At 37.9% G+C, this 16,049-nt stretch overlaps 1 protein-coding gene across 1 annotated transcript; it reads left to right on the forward strand.

Moving 5' to 3' along the window:
• The first annotated feature begins 8,698 nt into the window (after window positions 1–8,698).
• Window positions 8,699–14,110, forward strand: SLITRK1 (SLIT and NTRK like family member 1). The gene is made up of 2 exons (XM_081046369.1): window positions 8,699–9,011; window positions 9,469–14,110. The coding sequence occupies exon 2, from the start codon at window positions 9,521–9,523 to the stop codon at window positions 11,609–11,611; it is 2,091 nt and encodes a 696-aa protein (XP_080902495.1). The 5' UTR covers window positions 8,699–9,011; window positions 9,469–9,520; the 3' UTR covers window positions 11,612–14,110.
• Window positions 14,111–16,049: the final 1,939 nt, after the last annotated feature.

Genomic DNA, 16,049 nt, shown 5'->3' on the forward strand with positions numbered 1-16,049 from the left:
CTGATACTAGTTATAATAATCCTAAAACAGAAAAAAAAAATGATGTCACTTCCTAACATAGATTGGAAGAGTAATTTCAAAATGGCTTTTGACTGACATGTTTGCAGATGTTTAAATACTGTGAGCCAAATTATAATTTATGGAAAAGAGGCAATGAGATTTTGTCTCTGTTGATTTCCCTTAGGAACATCCCAATGAGATATGACATTTGATTTTGATTTTTCAAGACCACCTCAGAGTCAGTGTTGCGTGCTATCTTCTAATGCTATTGACATATTTATGTGCTAGTAGTGAATATTTCAGCAAGTTTTCCTTCAGCAATGCCATGAATTGTAAATATGTTACTATACTAGTGGTAAAATCTGTGGGAATATACCATACATTTTTCAGTGGGCGTCTATTCCTTCCTTGGTTTCTAGAATCTTTCCTTAAAAATACTAATTGATTAATTAGTTAGCTAATATTCAACTTATTTAAGTCTATATACACTTATTACAGCAACAGCATTAAACACCAAGCTTAAATATACTGTGTCCTTTGATTCTTATCATACACATGAACGTTGCCCAAGTTATACCTATAGTTGGGCAGATGATCTGTTCATCATATAGCTTCAAGGATGAATGACTCATGTCAAAATATGTTATAAGAACAGGCATAATCAGAACCTGTGAATTTATTTATTTTTTATTTCACGTTTAAACCTATCTAGAATATTCTCGCTAGTACACCATTTTGTCATCTTAATTTACATATTCCCAAGGGGAGAAATGGCTTTTTTGTTCAGTTGACTTATTATGTAAATCGGGACCCTTGTGAAAGTGAAATTGTACAACATTCATTTTTACTACTGGAAGCGCGTAAAGAAGCATAAACAAGAGTTTTCCTGGGAAAGCAGTCACCTTACTCATATTTCAGATCAGTCAGAATTTCTGACTTATTCAAGATGAAAGATATTTAGAGAAAGGAAGCTGGTAGGTCCCAAAGTCCTTGGAAAGACCAGGCAACCAGGCTGTGTATGTGTACAGAAACAAACATGGACCCATAATCAGAATCAGTTCAAGTTGTGCCACAGCCGTCCTCTGCTGAGGATAGTGCTGCCAGTGCTCTGACCAATGAGTGGTACAACAGCTCTTGCAAGAGCTCCACTCTCAGACCTGAAGAAGCAGTACATGGCCACAGCTGTGCCCATGCTCCTTATGGCTGCCATTGCTACCATTGCCTGGGATAATTCTTCCATTCCTCTTCCCAAGGGTCACTAGATCTATTTGAAAATCCAGACATGTGAGTCTAATTGGCCAGGCTAGGTCATATGATCTTCCCTAGTTTGGACAAATCAATGTTTATCGTTTTTATCTTTACCGATAGTATATGTGGTTTGTCTCCAAATAAGACGTAAAAGGTAGGAAATTGACCAGTATTAGGAATGGAGTAAGCGTACCCCAAAAGCACAGTGTACAGCAAAATATGATTTCCTAAGTTTGATACCAAAGCCCCTGATATTTTCATTGCTTTAAGCAACTACTCATGTGAGATAATGCTTTTCTACAGCCTAATAATTACCATAAACATGAGAACTGCCAATTCCATAAATGTAAGAACTGCCAATTTCAACTGATTAGAAAATAACATGTTTTCTATTTTAATAAATAATATTTAAGCATGGTTTTCCTTGGGCAATTTAAAATGCCTTATAGGATTTCCATTTTTCGTGATACAGAAATCAAAATTAGTTACTAGTACATAGTGCTTACGCAGAAATCTAAAAGAGATGGTGTTGACCTTTATTATCAGCTTGTTATACACTAGCCATCAGCATGATGTGATTTAATGGCCTTCACAAAATAGCATCCACCTCTGCTAACTGCATGTCTCTAGCTGGCCTGCAAATAGTGCATGTACTTCTACCTTTAGAGAGTTATTCCTCTGGATCAAGAAATTGCATATTCAAGAGTTAAGAGTAAAAATGCAAATAGTGTCATCGTCCACCTTAAATTTTTGCATTCTGCTGTCTTCCACACTGTGTGTATTTGTGTATGGTTTGCATGCACATGTGTGTGGTAAAGATGAATAAATAAATGATTTTAATAATTTCCTGTCTTGAAAACTGATGAAACAATTTGAGTACAATACATTTTTAAATGGTGCAGCATATTGACATCATGTTAGCACTCTCAAAGAGGGAAAATCAACTTTTGGGCTAAAATAAATCCCAAGGAAGACATAATAATATATATGATACAGATAATAACATAACTGGTGGGATAGAGGGAGAGATAAAGAAATAGGTTTTTACGAAAGAAAAAGGAGGAAGAAAGACAATTCAGCCTCTTTAAAAATTTCCCACAGCCCTGAAATAACTAACAGATTAACAATTCATACTTTTGTTTCAATACATTTTTAAAGTTCAATCAATAACCTGAAGAGTGAACCTCACTTGATCTTTACACTTTCATGACATTTTAATCTTTTATATTCACAACTGTTAATTTTACAATCGACTTCCTCCTGCAAAAGCAGCCCCTATCATTAGAGTCATCACACATTCATTGATTGTCGACCAGGTGCTGGGTAATATACTAACTCTTATGGGATGCACAAAATGTAGGTTAGAAACTAATTTTGTTGAGAAAAAAGCGAAATTCATAAATATATGCATGATAATACAGGAGAAACACATCAAACACACATAATGCATAGAAAACATGAAACTTAAAAGTCTACCTAAATAATTCATAGACTGTATCACTTTCCCAAGTCCCCAGTTTGTGAATTAATCCTGTCTCTGAACTTTCTAACTATTGTATTCCATTCCACTCAATTTATCACTAACTGCCATACTGCATTATTTTACTGTTTGGGTGTATATATCACATGATATTGTATACCCAATATTCTGCTAGGTCACATATATAAAAAAATTAAATGATCTAATCACTGCCCTTTGCAATAAATATTACACTCTAGTGAGGAATCAATGCTTCAAACAAATAATTAAAAAAAAAACATTCAGTAGTTATTCTACTGAGTACATTAAAATGAAAAGGAGGCATGGTGGCTTGGTCTGGAAAGGATTCAAACAAATAGTTGTAAGCTAAAATAGTATCTTAAGAGTTAAATAGGAATGAAGAAGGCAAACAATGTATTCAATAAATAATTAGAAATTGAAATGAATTTACTCAAATAAGTGTGTAACAAGCATTGTCTTCACTTTAAAATACTGAACTGAGTGGAAAATATTTTAAATGATAATAAATAGTGTTGGCAGCATTTTAGGGAAATGGCAAATCTCACTCTGGTGGAATATAAATTGGCAGAAATATTGAGTAGGCAATTTGTTGATTTCTATCAAAATCTTAGTATTTTTTCTACACTTTGACCTGGCAATTTTACTTCTAGGAATCTGTAATAAGAAGATAAATAATTATGTTCACAGTGCTTTATGTATAAGGTTGTTCTGTGCAAAAAGTATGTTACAAATATATGTGTGTTGGCACTAGTAATTTCTGGGTATTGAAATTTCTGGGTATTAAAATTTTCACTGTTGTTTTCAGTATTCTTTACCACCTATACAAGTAATATGTATTTGTTTACCTTAAAAATATAATACATACTTTGTAGGAAACAGAATCAGAGATCTCTTCTTGTAAGTGATTATATGAAAGGTATTATAGGATATATTTAAAAAGTAGAATAGTTTCTTAATATTGTAATACTCAGCACTAATTAATGTAATAAACAATTCTACAAATACATGTCCTCATTTCAATGTAGTAAACTATACTATAACATAGTATAGATTAGCGTAGTATATATCTTAGAGTAGCCTCCTTTACAGGCAAAATTTTGGTTGCCTGATTTACGTTAAATTAAAAAACGAATAAGGATTTTCTTACATAAAAATTTATATTTTTGATCAATATTCTCCCCAGTAAGTCCAAAATAGTTATTTACATGAGATTTTTTAGACAAAAGAGATTTTATGAGAAAACCAGTTCCACTCCAAGATGACCAAACCTTTATGACCCACAGCAATATAAATTCAAAGTGATATGAACATGAGAAAATGATACTTCAGGACACAAAGTAAAAATGTAAAAGCACTTTGATGTGTTTTCCTGGGTTTGCTGTTTATTTGATGGTAAGTAAAAATAGCTACATTTTGAAAAGCAATTTACTACAAAAATATTTTATTGTTTTGCATTCAGAAGTCACATAATATGATAATTATATTGGCACCCAATTTCTAGAATATTATTTACAATCTACAAAAAGAAAATACGAAGTAGAGGAAATCTAACATTCCAAGCACATTAGTTTATAGGTGTAACTGATTTATGTACCCATCTCTTAGTTTACAATTGTTGTCACAGAAGGAAGAATTCCAGCAACCTCTTTATTCTTCAAAACCTAGTAATGGATAGGACTAGATGAAATTCAGAACTAGTGAACTGTATTCTTCAGTGGTTTTTACATGTATTATTGGCTTTAAGCCTTAGTGATTATTCAATTACATTAACAAAAACAGCCTAAATCTAAATGTAAAAGTTCAAACAGGCAAGAGACTATCGGCCTTCTCTGAAATTATTTTTTGAAAATTTTTAGATTTGAAAAAAAAAGAGCTTGGAGGGACCAAAAAATCCACAAACTCCAATAATTTAATTTACTAGTAAGGAGACTGACATACGGGGAGCTTAACTAAGGTCGTGGCATTGCATATTTAGAACAATTAAGGATTTAGGAATGAAAGTAAAAGTTTAGCTCATGAGTTTGTAACTTTGTTACCTACAGCAAAGTCAACTGATATTATTTTAATTTGGTAAATTACTCAACATTCCTCAGTTTCAATTGCCACATCTATAAAATAGGGTAATACTATAAAACATAGTATACATTAATCAGTTATTAGTTGTGGGATAAAAAATAGTGTGGATAAGGAAAGACTAAAGATGGACTTCCGATATATAACTTTATATTTCTTATATAAAGAGTATTACTTGTATTACTAAAAATTAAAACAACACTTTTAAAAATCATTGTAACGATTAGGGTGGCCGGATGGCTCAGTTGGTTGGAGCATGAGCTCTCAACAACAAGGTTGATGGTTCAATTCTGGCATGAGATGGGCTGCGCCCCCTGAAAGTAAAGACTGAAAAACAGCAACTGGACTAGGAGCTAAGCTGCAGCCCCCACAACTAGATTGAAGGACAACAACTTGGAGCTGATGGGATGTGGAGAAACACACTGTTCCCCAATAAAAAGAAAGGAAGGAAGGAAGGAAGAAAATGTCTGCATTAAAAAAAGTCATTGTAAGGATTAAATAAACTACAAAGTGAAAATGTATTAAAATAATTATTGTTCAATAGTCTACTCTTTCATCTTAAATGTAGTGCACATATAGAAACATCTGGAAATGTGATGCCATTTGGGAAAACATGGATAATTAACTGATAACTCCCTTTTAAATTTTAATTATTTTTGTGATGTGAACATCTAATTTTGTCACTTGCCAGATGAACCTATTTGAGGAAGAATAAGAAAATACTAATGTTTAATAATACAATTGAAATCCTTCTGGCCATAGCCCAGAAATGAAACTGCAGCCCTGAGCAAATACTATCAATTCTCATCATCATCTGGAGTGTCCTTTATCTCAAGCTCCTGAGATCATCTATTATGAGAGGCAAAAAGTTGAAATAGTTCACTTGAGCTCAAATAAATATAGTATAATAGAACCATTTTAGGAAGAGTTCATGCCTAACACATATTCCCCTAAGGCATTAGAAATATTAAGATCACATACACATTCCTATGTTTTAAAATTTCCCTTCAAGAAATTTACTGTTATACATATTCAACAGTTAGTCTTTGGAGGGGTGGGTGTGCTTTTCTAGACTGTTTTATTTCTCTGAAATATATTTATTATGCAAATAACTATTAAGAATTTTGTTAGCTCATTAATGAGGATACAGCTTCAATAGAAGTATATGTGCGTCTTTCTATTCTTTGTTTGCAATTTTGTAGAAGTTATCTTCATATAAGTGGTATAACCTTAATATTTTCTACTGAGGTTTTATTCCTTAGTGGGCACTACCACACTTCTTTTCTTACAGTGCCATTTAAAGAGGGTAGAAGAGGGGGATATTTTTGTGAAATATCTAAATAGGAAAATCTTGACTGTAAATTTTCTACTGTGATTGGTGCTTTGAGAGGAAAGAAGCTATCAGGGGAGATAGAGATGCGGAGTTTAATGGGTATGCGTGTGAGGAGGGTGGAATCTGAGTATCAATTGTTTGTTACATCAATTCTGTTCACTTAAAATCAATGTAAATAGGTCCTCAGGGTCTCTTCACATAAAGTATTTATTCAGCAAGTTGAAAAAAATAAGTAACCAATTAAGTTTAAAAGTGTGATTTTCGATGATTACCATCAATGTTTTTCTTTCCAAACAGTCCGATTTTTTCTTCTTTTTTATTTTTTTTATTTTTATTTTTGTCTCTTCTTCAAAGTCTTACCTCCTATCAATCACAGACACTGCTGGAGACACCTTCCTTTCTCACATTGGTTCCTGGAGCCAATAAGTTTCAGACCTAAGTTCAATTACAAGAAACAAAAAATACCTTTCCTTTTAGTTTATTAGTTTAGCTCCTCCATATCTGCAGTTCTCAACTACATAGCATTTGAGTGTGTGTGTGTGTGTGTGTGTGTGTGTGTGTGTGTAAAATTGTTTCAAATTGAGTAAGCTCTTTTCCCAGTTTTTACATGTGGTCATGGGTTAAATTAAATAAAAATAGGATTGTTTTAGAAGTGTATTATGTTTCCTAAAAAAGGCCTCCCAATCCTCTCTCTCTTTCTCTCTCTCTCTCTCTCTCTCTCTCTCTCTCTCTCTCTCTCTCTCTCTCTCTCGCCCCGTCTCTCTCTATCGAGTGCACAAGTACACACACACACACACACCAGAACGACCTGAGCCTTCTTCCATGCCCTTCCACTGAATTTCACCAGATGACAACAAACATTTAATTATATGAAAATATTACATTTATGTATGAAAACTGTCCCCCTCCCCAAGAATTAGCTTCTGGACCAAGAAAAAAATATATATCTCTACACTTTCCTGAATTTCTCTAACTCCAGACCTTCCCCTAAATCTTTTACTTCCAGCCTTTTCAAAATGCACATATCCTTGGATATTTGATCTTTTAAGCAGATTATTAGCAAGCTTGTAACAGCTGTCCAAATTGTGTAAAACCTAATTAAAATGGAAACTGATCTAAACATGTGATCTCTGCTCCCACTGAAGAAAGGAGCAAATGACAATTAAAAGAAAAAGTCCTATAAATTCCAAACCCTAAAATGAGGAGCAATTTTTAGAACGTATTGATGGAAAAGGTGTTGATGCTGATAACAAAAGTCAGCAAAAAAGCCTTCGGAGAACAGCATGTTCATATTTTCTCTTCTCCCAGATGTTTGTAGAACTTCACTTCTTTAAGCTCCTCCCAGGTTTGAGGAACCCAGCAATTCCTTCCTTGGGAAAAGCCTGAACATCTCCCTCAGCATCAGGACCCAGCCGAGCATAAGCACGGAGAGCAGCTATCCTCTACCTGCTGCCTGCCCACATTGTTTGCCCCAAGCCTAGAGACCCAGATTGCTATCTACCCCTCTCTAAAAGCAACTGGTTGTTTACTTATATGCATTTTAAATGAGACCGAAGGGAAGTGGGAACTCTGTGTGTGTTCGTGCGTGTGTGTGTGTGTGTGTGTGTGTGTGTGTTGTGTGCGTACCTGTCTGCCAGTGGATTTTTAAGAGCACTCCGAAACAAATTGGGATTTCCCCCTGCACTTCTATTCTGACTCTCAATTAAAGCTTTCAGGGCTGGAGTCAAAGACGTAAGCGTGCGTTGTGTTTTTATCCTGCAGACTTAAATAACATTCAAGAAATATCGTCGGAGAATTCTAACTCTCAGTGACCAAATTGACTAAAATTCTATACCAAGTTTTAAAAAGAAAAGTATGTGCATAAATTATATACCTTGCAACAAAAAATCCATACCCAATTATGCTATTATATGAAATATATATGACATGAATATATGTTTCAAACACTCACTTTGAACATGCCCCCCGAAAAAAGCGGTTTCAAAGACATCAAATAGCATAAAACACACTGTACTGCAGAGACGGAAGAAATGCATTTAAAGCGCCGATGAAAATGGCGTGCAGTATAATTACCTCAAATTGCTTTTCGCTTGACACCCTGACACTAATTTTATTCGAGCCATTGGAAAATAAATGTTTTAAAAGCACTCCTTTTCAGACGCTGGAGCTAGTGGGGGTTGTGAGGTCATTAAGGGAAGGAAAGGGTAAAGTTTCCTGCACGCAAGAAGAATTAAATAATCCATTTAAAATAAAAGCATCTAGGTGGATCGACAGCCTTTAATGCCCATATTTTTAACTCTTGCCCTGTACGTGAATTGATTTTTTTCCCCCTTCAGCATGCTCTCACCAGATGGATTTTTGCTACTGCAGATCAGCAGAGGGTGTCAGATATTTCAGAGTGCACCAGGCTGGAACGAGCAGAGCTTCTTAGCAACTCTCTTCTTCCCCCTCCTCTCCATTCTCGCGCTCTCTCCCTCCCTCCGACAACTCGCCCCCCCTCCCGCCCCCCCCCCGCTCTCCGCCCCCTCCACGTAATTCCGAAAGAGCAGAAGAAAGAGAAGGAGAACGAGAAAAGAGCTAGTAACCGAGATCCAGAGCTCAGGAAAAGAGACTGAAGAGGACCGAAGGGGAGGAAAGGAAAAATATGGACAGGCACAAAACGCAGCGATTGCGGAAATTTTCCAGCGCCATTGGCTCGGCAGCGTGAGTCCTTCGGTCGGGTGTGATTTCAGCACCGGGGGGACTGGACAGCACCTCGGGGGTACTTCTGGGCAACCCTCAGCCACAGCAAGAACTCCATCAGCAGCCTCAACAACAGAAGCTGATGAAAACCCTGCTTTGTATCAGAGAGGCAAGGTCAGTCCGACGCACAGCCATGCACAGGCAGTGCGCCTGTACTACGCTGCAAACCCTCTGCTTGTTTCTCTAACATGCACTTGCTTCTAATCACTAGCATTGTTCCTTTCCTGATTAGTGAGGACCACTAGATGAGATTTTGTAAGGGTGCAATCTAAATTTATACGTATATATTTAACTTTTTTTAAGGGTTGAGGGGGAGTGGGGTTATTATTATTATTTTTTTTACTTTTTATTCTTTTTTTTTTATTCTTTTTTTTTTTTTTTTGCTTGCCCTGCACTTACGTGCCTGGATAGTTTGTGGATCTAATTATTGACTGGTGCCTGGGTTATTGCAGTGCGGGGTGGGGGGTTAGGGAGGAAGGAATCCACCCCCACCCCCCAAACCCTTTTCTCTCCTTCCCTGGGTTCGACACTGGAGCACTAAATGAACTTGAATTGTGTCTGTGGCGAGCAGGATGGTCGCTGTTACTTTGTCATGAGATCGGGATGAATTGCTCGCTTTAAAAATGCTGCTTTGGATTCTGTTGCTGGAGACGTCTCTTTGTTTTGCTGCTGGAAACGTTACAGGGGACGTTTGCAAAGAGAAGATCTGTTCCTGCAATGAGATAGAAGGGGACCTACACGTAGACTGTGAAAAAAAGGGCTTTACGAGTCTGCAGCGTTTCACCGCCCCGACTTCCCAGTTTTACCATCTATTTCTGCATGGCAATTCCCTCACTCGACTTTTCCCTAATGAGTTTGCTAACTTTTATAATGCGGTTAGTTTGCACATGGAAAACAATGGCTTGCATGAAATCGTTCCTGGGGCTTTTCTGGGGCTGCAGCTTGTGAAAAGGCTGCACATCAACAACAACAAGATCAAATCTTTTCGGAAGCAGACTTTTCTGGGGCTGGACGATCTGGAATATCTCCAGGCTGATTTTAATTTATTACGGGATATAGACCCCGGAGCCTTCCAGGACTTGAACAAGCTGGAGGTACTCATTTTAAATGACAATCTTATCAGCACTCTACCTGCCAACGTATTCCAGTATGTGCCCATCACCCACCTCGACCTCAGGGGGAACAGACTGAAAACGCTGCCCTATGAGGAGGTCTTGGAGCAAATCCCGGGCATTGCCGAGATCCTGCTGGAGGATAACCCCTGGGACTGCACCTGTGATCTACTCTCCCTGAAAGAATGGCTCGAAAACATTCCCAAAAATGCCCTGATCGGCCGAGTGGTCTGCGAAGCCCCCACCAGACTGCAGGGGAAAGATCTCAATGAAACCACTGAACAAGACTTGTGTCCTTTGAAAAACAGAGTGGATTCTAGTCTCCCGGCGCCCCCTGCTCAAGAAGAAACCTTCGCTCCTGGCCCCCTGCCAACTCCGTTCAAGACAAATGGTCAAGAGGATCATGCTACCCCAGGGTCTGCTACAAACGGAGGTACAAAGATCCCAGGCAACTGGCAGATCAAAATCAGACCCACGGCAGCGACAGCGACAGGCAGTGCCAGAAACAAACCCCCAACCAACGGCATGCCTTGCCCTGGGGGCTGCAGCTGCGACCACATCCCAGGGTCGGGTTTAAAAATGAACTGCAACAACCGGAACGTGAGCAGCTTGGCTGATTTGAAGCCCAAGCTCTTCAACGTGCAGGAGCTTTTCCTGCGAGATAACAAGATCCATAGCATCCGGAAATCGCACTTTGTGGATTACAAGCATCTCATTCTGTTGGATCTGGGCAACAATAACATCGCCACCGTAGAGAACAACACTTTTAAGAACCTTTTAGACCTCAGGTGGCTGTATATGGATAGCAACTACCTGGACACGCTGTCCCGGGAGAAATTTGCCGGGTTGCAAAACCTCGAGTACCTGAACGTGGAGTACAACGCGATCCAGCTCATCCTTCCCGGCACCTTCCATGCCATGCCTAAACTGAGGATCCTCATTCTCAACAACAACCTGCTGAGGTCCCTACCGGTGGACGTGTTTGCTGGGGTGTCGCTCTCTAAGCTCAGCCTCCACAACAATTACTTCATGTACCTCCCGGTGGCAGGGGTCCTGGACCAATTAACTTCCATCATCCAGATAGACCTGCACGGAAACCCGTGGGAGTGCTCCTGCACCATTGTGCCTTTCAAGCAATGGGCAGAGCGCCTGGGTTCCGAAGTGCTGATGAGCGACCTCAAGTGTGAGACTCCGGTGAACTTCTTTAGGAAGGATTTCATGGTCCTCTCCAATGACGAGATCTGCCCCCAGCTGTACGCGAGAATCTCGCCCACGTTAACTTCACACAGTAAAAACAGCACTGGGTTGGCGGAGACCGGGACGCACTCCAACTCCTACCTAGACACGAGCCGGGTGTCCATCTCCGTGTTGGTCCCAGGACTGCTGCTGGTGTTTGTCACCTCTGCCTTCACTGTGGTGGGCATGCTCGTGTTTATCCTGAGGAATCGAAAGCGGTCTAAAAGAAGGGACGCCAACTCCTCGGCGTCCGAAATTAATTCCCTGCAGACAGTCTGTGACTCTTCGTACTGGCACAATGGGCCTTACAACGCAGATGGTGCCCACAGAGTGTATGACTGTGGCTCCCACTCCCTCTCAGACTAAGACCCCCAACCCGGGTAGAGCAGGGGAAGGGGGAAGGCCATGCCCCCAATCCCGACCCCGGCCAGCGTCGTAGGGGTCAAGGAAGCCCTGACCCTAGTCCAGCGCGCCCCAAGTCTTGATGGACATAAATAAACAAATAACTATGAACTCCCTGTACTGAGAGGGTCTGATCCCTTAGCTCCCTTTTGGAAACAAAGAGTAGACTGTGGTTGGGATCGCGCTGCCAAATCGCTCCTTGCTGCGAGCCCCTTTTGACAAAGCCCAGCAGGGGGCCTGCTGTAAGAACTGACAAAGTCTTTGCACTCTGAGGAGGGGCCGGTGAGGAAGGCTGCCGTGGTCCTATACTTATATACATATACCCACATCTATATAGAGAGATAGATATCTATTTTTTCCCCCTGTGGCTTAGCCCCGCGAGGAGGGGGGCGTGATGGCTCCCTGTTGGCTACGCAGGGATGGGCAGTTGCACGAAGGCATGAATGTATTGTAAATAAATGACTGACTTCTGAGAAAAACAAAAAGTGCTGCATGGCTCGCATGGAATCCACGCGCTCCAGGGGCGCCGCCCTCCCCGGCGGCTGGAGACGGCGTCACGTTCACAGCACCCACCCTCTTACCTGATAAGTCCCATCGTATCAAACTTTCTATAAACAAAATACAGTATAATCAGAAAGTGCCATTTCGCCATTATTTGTGATTGGTAGGCAGTTCAGAGCGTACGTTTACTGTGAAAAAAGAAATGTAAAGGTTTTATTTAAGACATTTGCATGGTTAGTCATCAGTCCATTATATGAGTTAAAAATGTATTTTGTTGAGAAACGTTTTATGGGTTGTTTTGGGTTCGTTCTTTTATTTTAATCGTGATGTGTTTTTTTTTGTTTTGTTTTGTTTTGGTTTTTTGTTTGTTTGTTTTGGAGGGGGAATATTTTTCTATACATATCCAATAATGCCTTCCATCTGAATGTAAAATAAGTCTCCATGGTTTCTATTATAGTATCAGTGTAATTATTAAAAAAAAAAAAAGATTTTGAGGCAGTTAAGCATGACCAATTAATGTCACTCTAGTGCTTAGGCTGCGATCCTATGGTAGCAATTCTGTGCTGGTGTAAATCTTACTTATAAAGTAGGAAAAGAACAACGGGGAGGCACGTGAAACTTACTAATTCTATTCGAGGATTTTATAATGGCATATTTTTTCAGTATTAAAGTGAAAATGTTTTCAACTCTGGGTCCTTACATTTTTCCAGCTTCATATTTGCAACTGGTAACTTGGATTTGCGGTGGAAGGGACGGGGGAGGGGCACAGTTGGGGGTGGATCCCTTCCAGAGCTACTTTAAGGCTCTTTCTCTAATCCTCTTACTTGCTTTTTACCTTTTAAGTAGCTCCCTTCCCCCTCCAACCCCACCCGGACTTTTCCAGCCTTTCCTACGGATAAAGTAAGGTCTTCCCCCAACAGCTCCCTTCCTTTCCCCCCTCTCCCCGCTCCTCATGCGGCAGTGAATCCCTTTATTAATACTGGAAATCCCTCCTGCTGCTTCTGCTGCTGCTGCTGCTGCTGCAAACACTGCAGATATATTAAGGATGTTAGTAGAGATTTGATTTAATTGACTCTGCCTAGATCGGTCTCATTAAACAGAGTGGAGATTTCATTGGTCAGCACTCTTCGATGAAAGACAGCCTTAATGAGTGGCATTTGAGATGCTGCTGGCGTTTTGAATTCAACATCTGCTGAAAACGATAAAACTAATTAGTGCCCACCCACCCTCCCCGCCCCAGCAACTGCATATTAAAATTTGTTAAAACACTCATCTTTATGGAAATCAATCATTATCCTAAAGAAGTGCTTCTCTCCCATCATTGGGATTTTGGGTTGTGGCCCAGTAATTAGCAAGAAAAGCATTGGAACTGTTTGAATTTTATGAGCCAGTGTAACTCTGGCCTCAATCTTATTCCTCTGGGATTTCTAAGCAGTCCATTTTATCAGCAGTTAAGGGACAAAAAGCAAACAAAAGTACACATGTTGATGGGGTCTGCATTCCACCACATATCCACCCTTGAGAAATATGTTAAAAGACTGCAGACCACAGGGGGAAAAATATATATAGGATTGTAAATCAGCTAATGAAAGCCCCCAAAGCAGTTGTAAGAAGATTTGCCTTTTAGAACTCATATTCTAAAGAGAAATAATTTCCCAGAACAGTGATGTTCCGGAGTATGTACTATTTATTTTAATGCTTTTTTAATAAAATCTTTATGACTATTCCTAAGGCCATTCATCATTTTCTCTCTTGATTCTTTTGTTTGTGGACTACATTTCATAGTGTTATAATTGGTAACCCACGAATATTATGGTTTGCTTTTTATTTATTTTTAGTATGAAGGCCTTAATTTCTTTTATGGGAAGTACAACTGGCTTCCTGGTAAGCGAACAACAGATTTATTTGTGGTAGAAAAGTTGAGGAAGGGGAAGAGTCATGTATTCAACAATATTATGACCCTGGGGGAAAAAAAAAAAAAAAAGATAGTCGATGTTCTAAGTCCCTGGTAGAAAGTAACACAACAAAAAATACCTAGTGAATTATGATAGTATTTTTTAAAACTGATGCACAATTAATCTATGTCAAGAAACTAGAACTTCTCCTAGAAGGTGTGCACTGGGACAGGAACGTTTCTTCATGCTAATTGAAAAGAATCATAACATAGAAGACAAGGTTAAACAGGTAAAATTATTTTTAAAATACGAGCTTCGATGGTTTATGAGTAGTCATTGTCTATCAGTCATGTGCTAAGTGGTTTACATTATTATTTAATGTAACCGTCAAAACCACAGTATAATTTAATGAGATATTGCTATTTTCATTTTATCAATGAGAAAATGGGGCTTAAGTAGAGTAAACAATGTCAGTTAATAGCTGCTAAATATGGAGCGGGATTTAAACTTCAACAGTTCATTCTTTGAATGGAGTAGTCATATATATTTACCTTATAACCTCTTAAAGGAGGATATATGTGTGTGTGTGTGTGTGTGTGTGTGTATATCTTCTTAATTGTATCTTCTTAATTGAGTATGTGTTGGTGGCCTTTGATATTTCCAGTATGTCTTCCAACAAAAGAAAATTGTCCTATATTTAGAAAAGATAACTTCAGTGTGCTTTCCAATAGTGTATAAGAGTAAATATATAAGAAAAAGATGTATGTGCTATTTGAATTTATGAATTATAGAAATTCAAATTATTAAATATAATTTATATATTAATTCTAACATATTAGGATTATCATACATTTTAATATATAATAATAAATTATGTAGGAAAGATGTCCATTGATTTATATATAACAACATTCATTATAATTATATTATTAATATATTAATATAATTAGTTTGGTTTGCAAAATACATAATACATATGGTCTTACCATATAACTTTCATTTAGATGTGCTCAGCTTCTTGTTTTTGTTTTAAGTTGTAGAAAATGCTTGTATAACTGTAGTTGCCTCTTGCTTTAGTTGAGATGCAATGTTTTAGATAAATCCAATGGATAAATCATCCTGTAATTCACCAAAGTAAAAGAGATTTTAGTTGTGCCAGATGGAAAAGGAGAAAAGAAAGAAATATCTTGTTTAGTTCCATTGCTTTAAAGAAAGTAATAGCTTCTGTGGCTTCTGCTGTAACTAAGAATATCTTAGAATTTAAATTGTTGCCATAGAAATTTATTGTTTATCCATTTTTTACATGTTTACCCAGAAGGAAGCTGGAATAGCTGATCTAACAGTAATGAAAAAGGATTTTTTTTCCTTAACAGTATTTATATCAGACATAATTAGAATAGTCAGGCATTTTAATAACTATTAAAATTATATTGGTGATTCCAAGGACAGTTTGTTAATTTAGCTTTTTCTAGGTTGCTAATAAATGTTATTTGGTTTGTACAAAGAGACGGATAAATTTGCAAGGGTGAACACAGAAGTATGTGTTTTTAATGTGTTTGTAGGGTATTAAATAGAGTAGTTTCTAATTCTGCTCTTCTAGCTGACTTATAAATATTTTTATTTTTATGCTTATTGGAAGAAAAATGGAAACAAAAAATGTGCTAAAGTTTGAATTTTAGCAATTATTAACTTTTGGTCCATTTCCTCTCTCTCTTATTTCAATCTATTCCAAATGCAACATATTTAATTTTTAAAAGATAAATTCTGTATAATATCAACAGATATAAGAAATGCATACTCAAGATTTTTAAATTATATGATTCGTTTCAATGTGGCCCTATGCCATTAAAAAAGAAGGCTAAATTAAATAAATTTCATATAATCCCCTGGCATTTTGTCGCGTCTATAAAGTTGCCAAAAATGTTATTATAAAAATACCACACAGGACATGCAGGACTTTCTTCTTGGTGTTGAACCTTAAAGAAATGCCACTAAATTGTTTCACG

This window comes from Rhinolophus hipposideros (assembly GCF_964194185.1).
Source record: "Rhinolophus hipposideros genome assembly, chromosome: 4".
NCBI lineage: Eukaryota > Metazoa > Chordata > Mammalia > Chiroptera > Rhinolophidae > Rhinolophus > Rhinolophus hipposideros.

Excerpts from the sequence above, each read along its gene's own strand:
- SLITRK1 (XM_081046369.1), top strand. The coding sequence starts at position 9,521 with ATGCTGCTTTGGATTCTGTTGCTGGAGACGTCTCTTTGTTTTGCTGCT.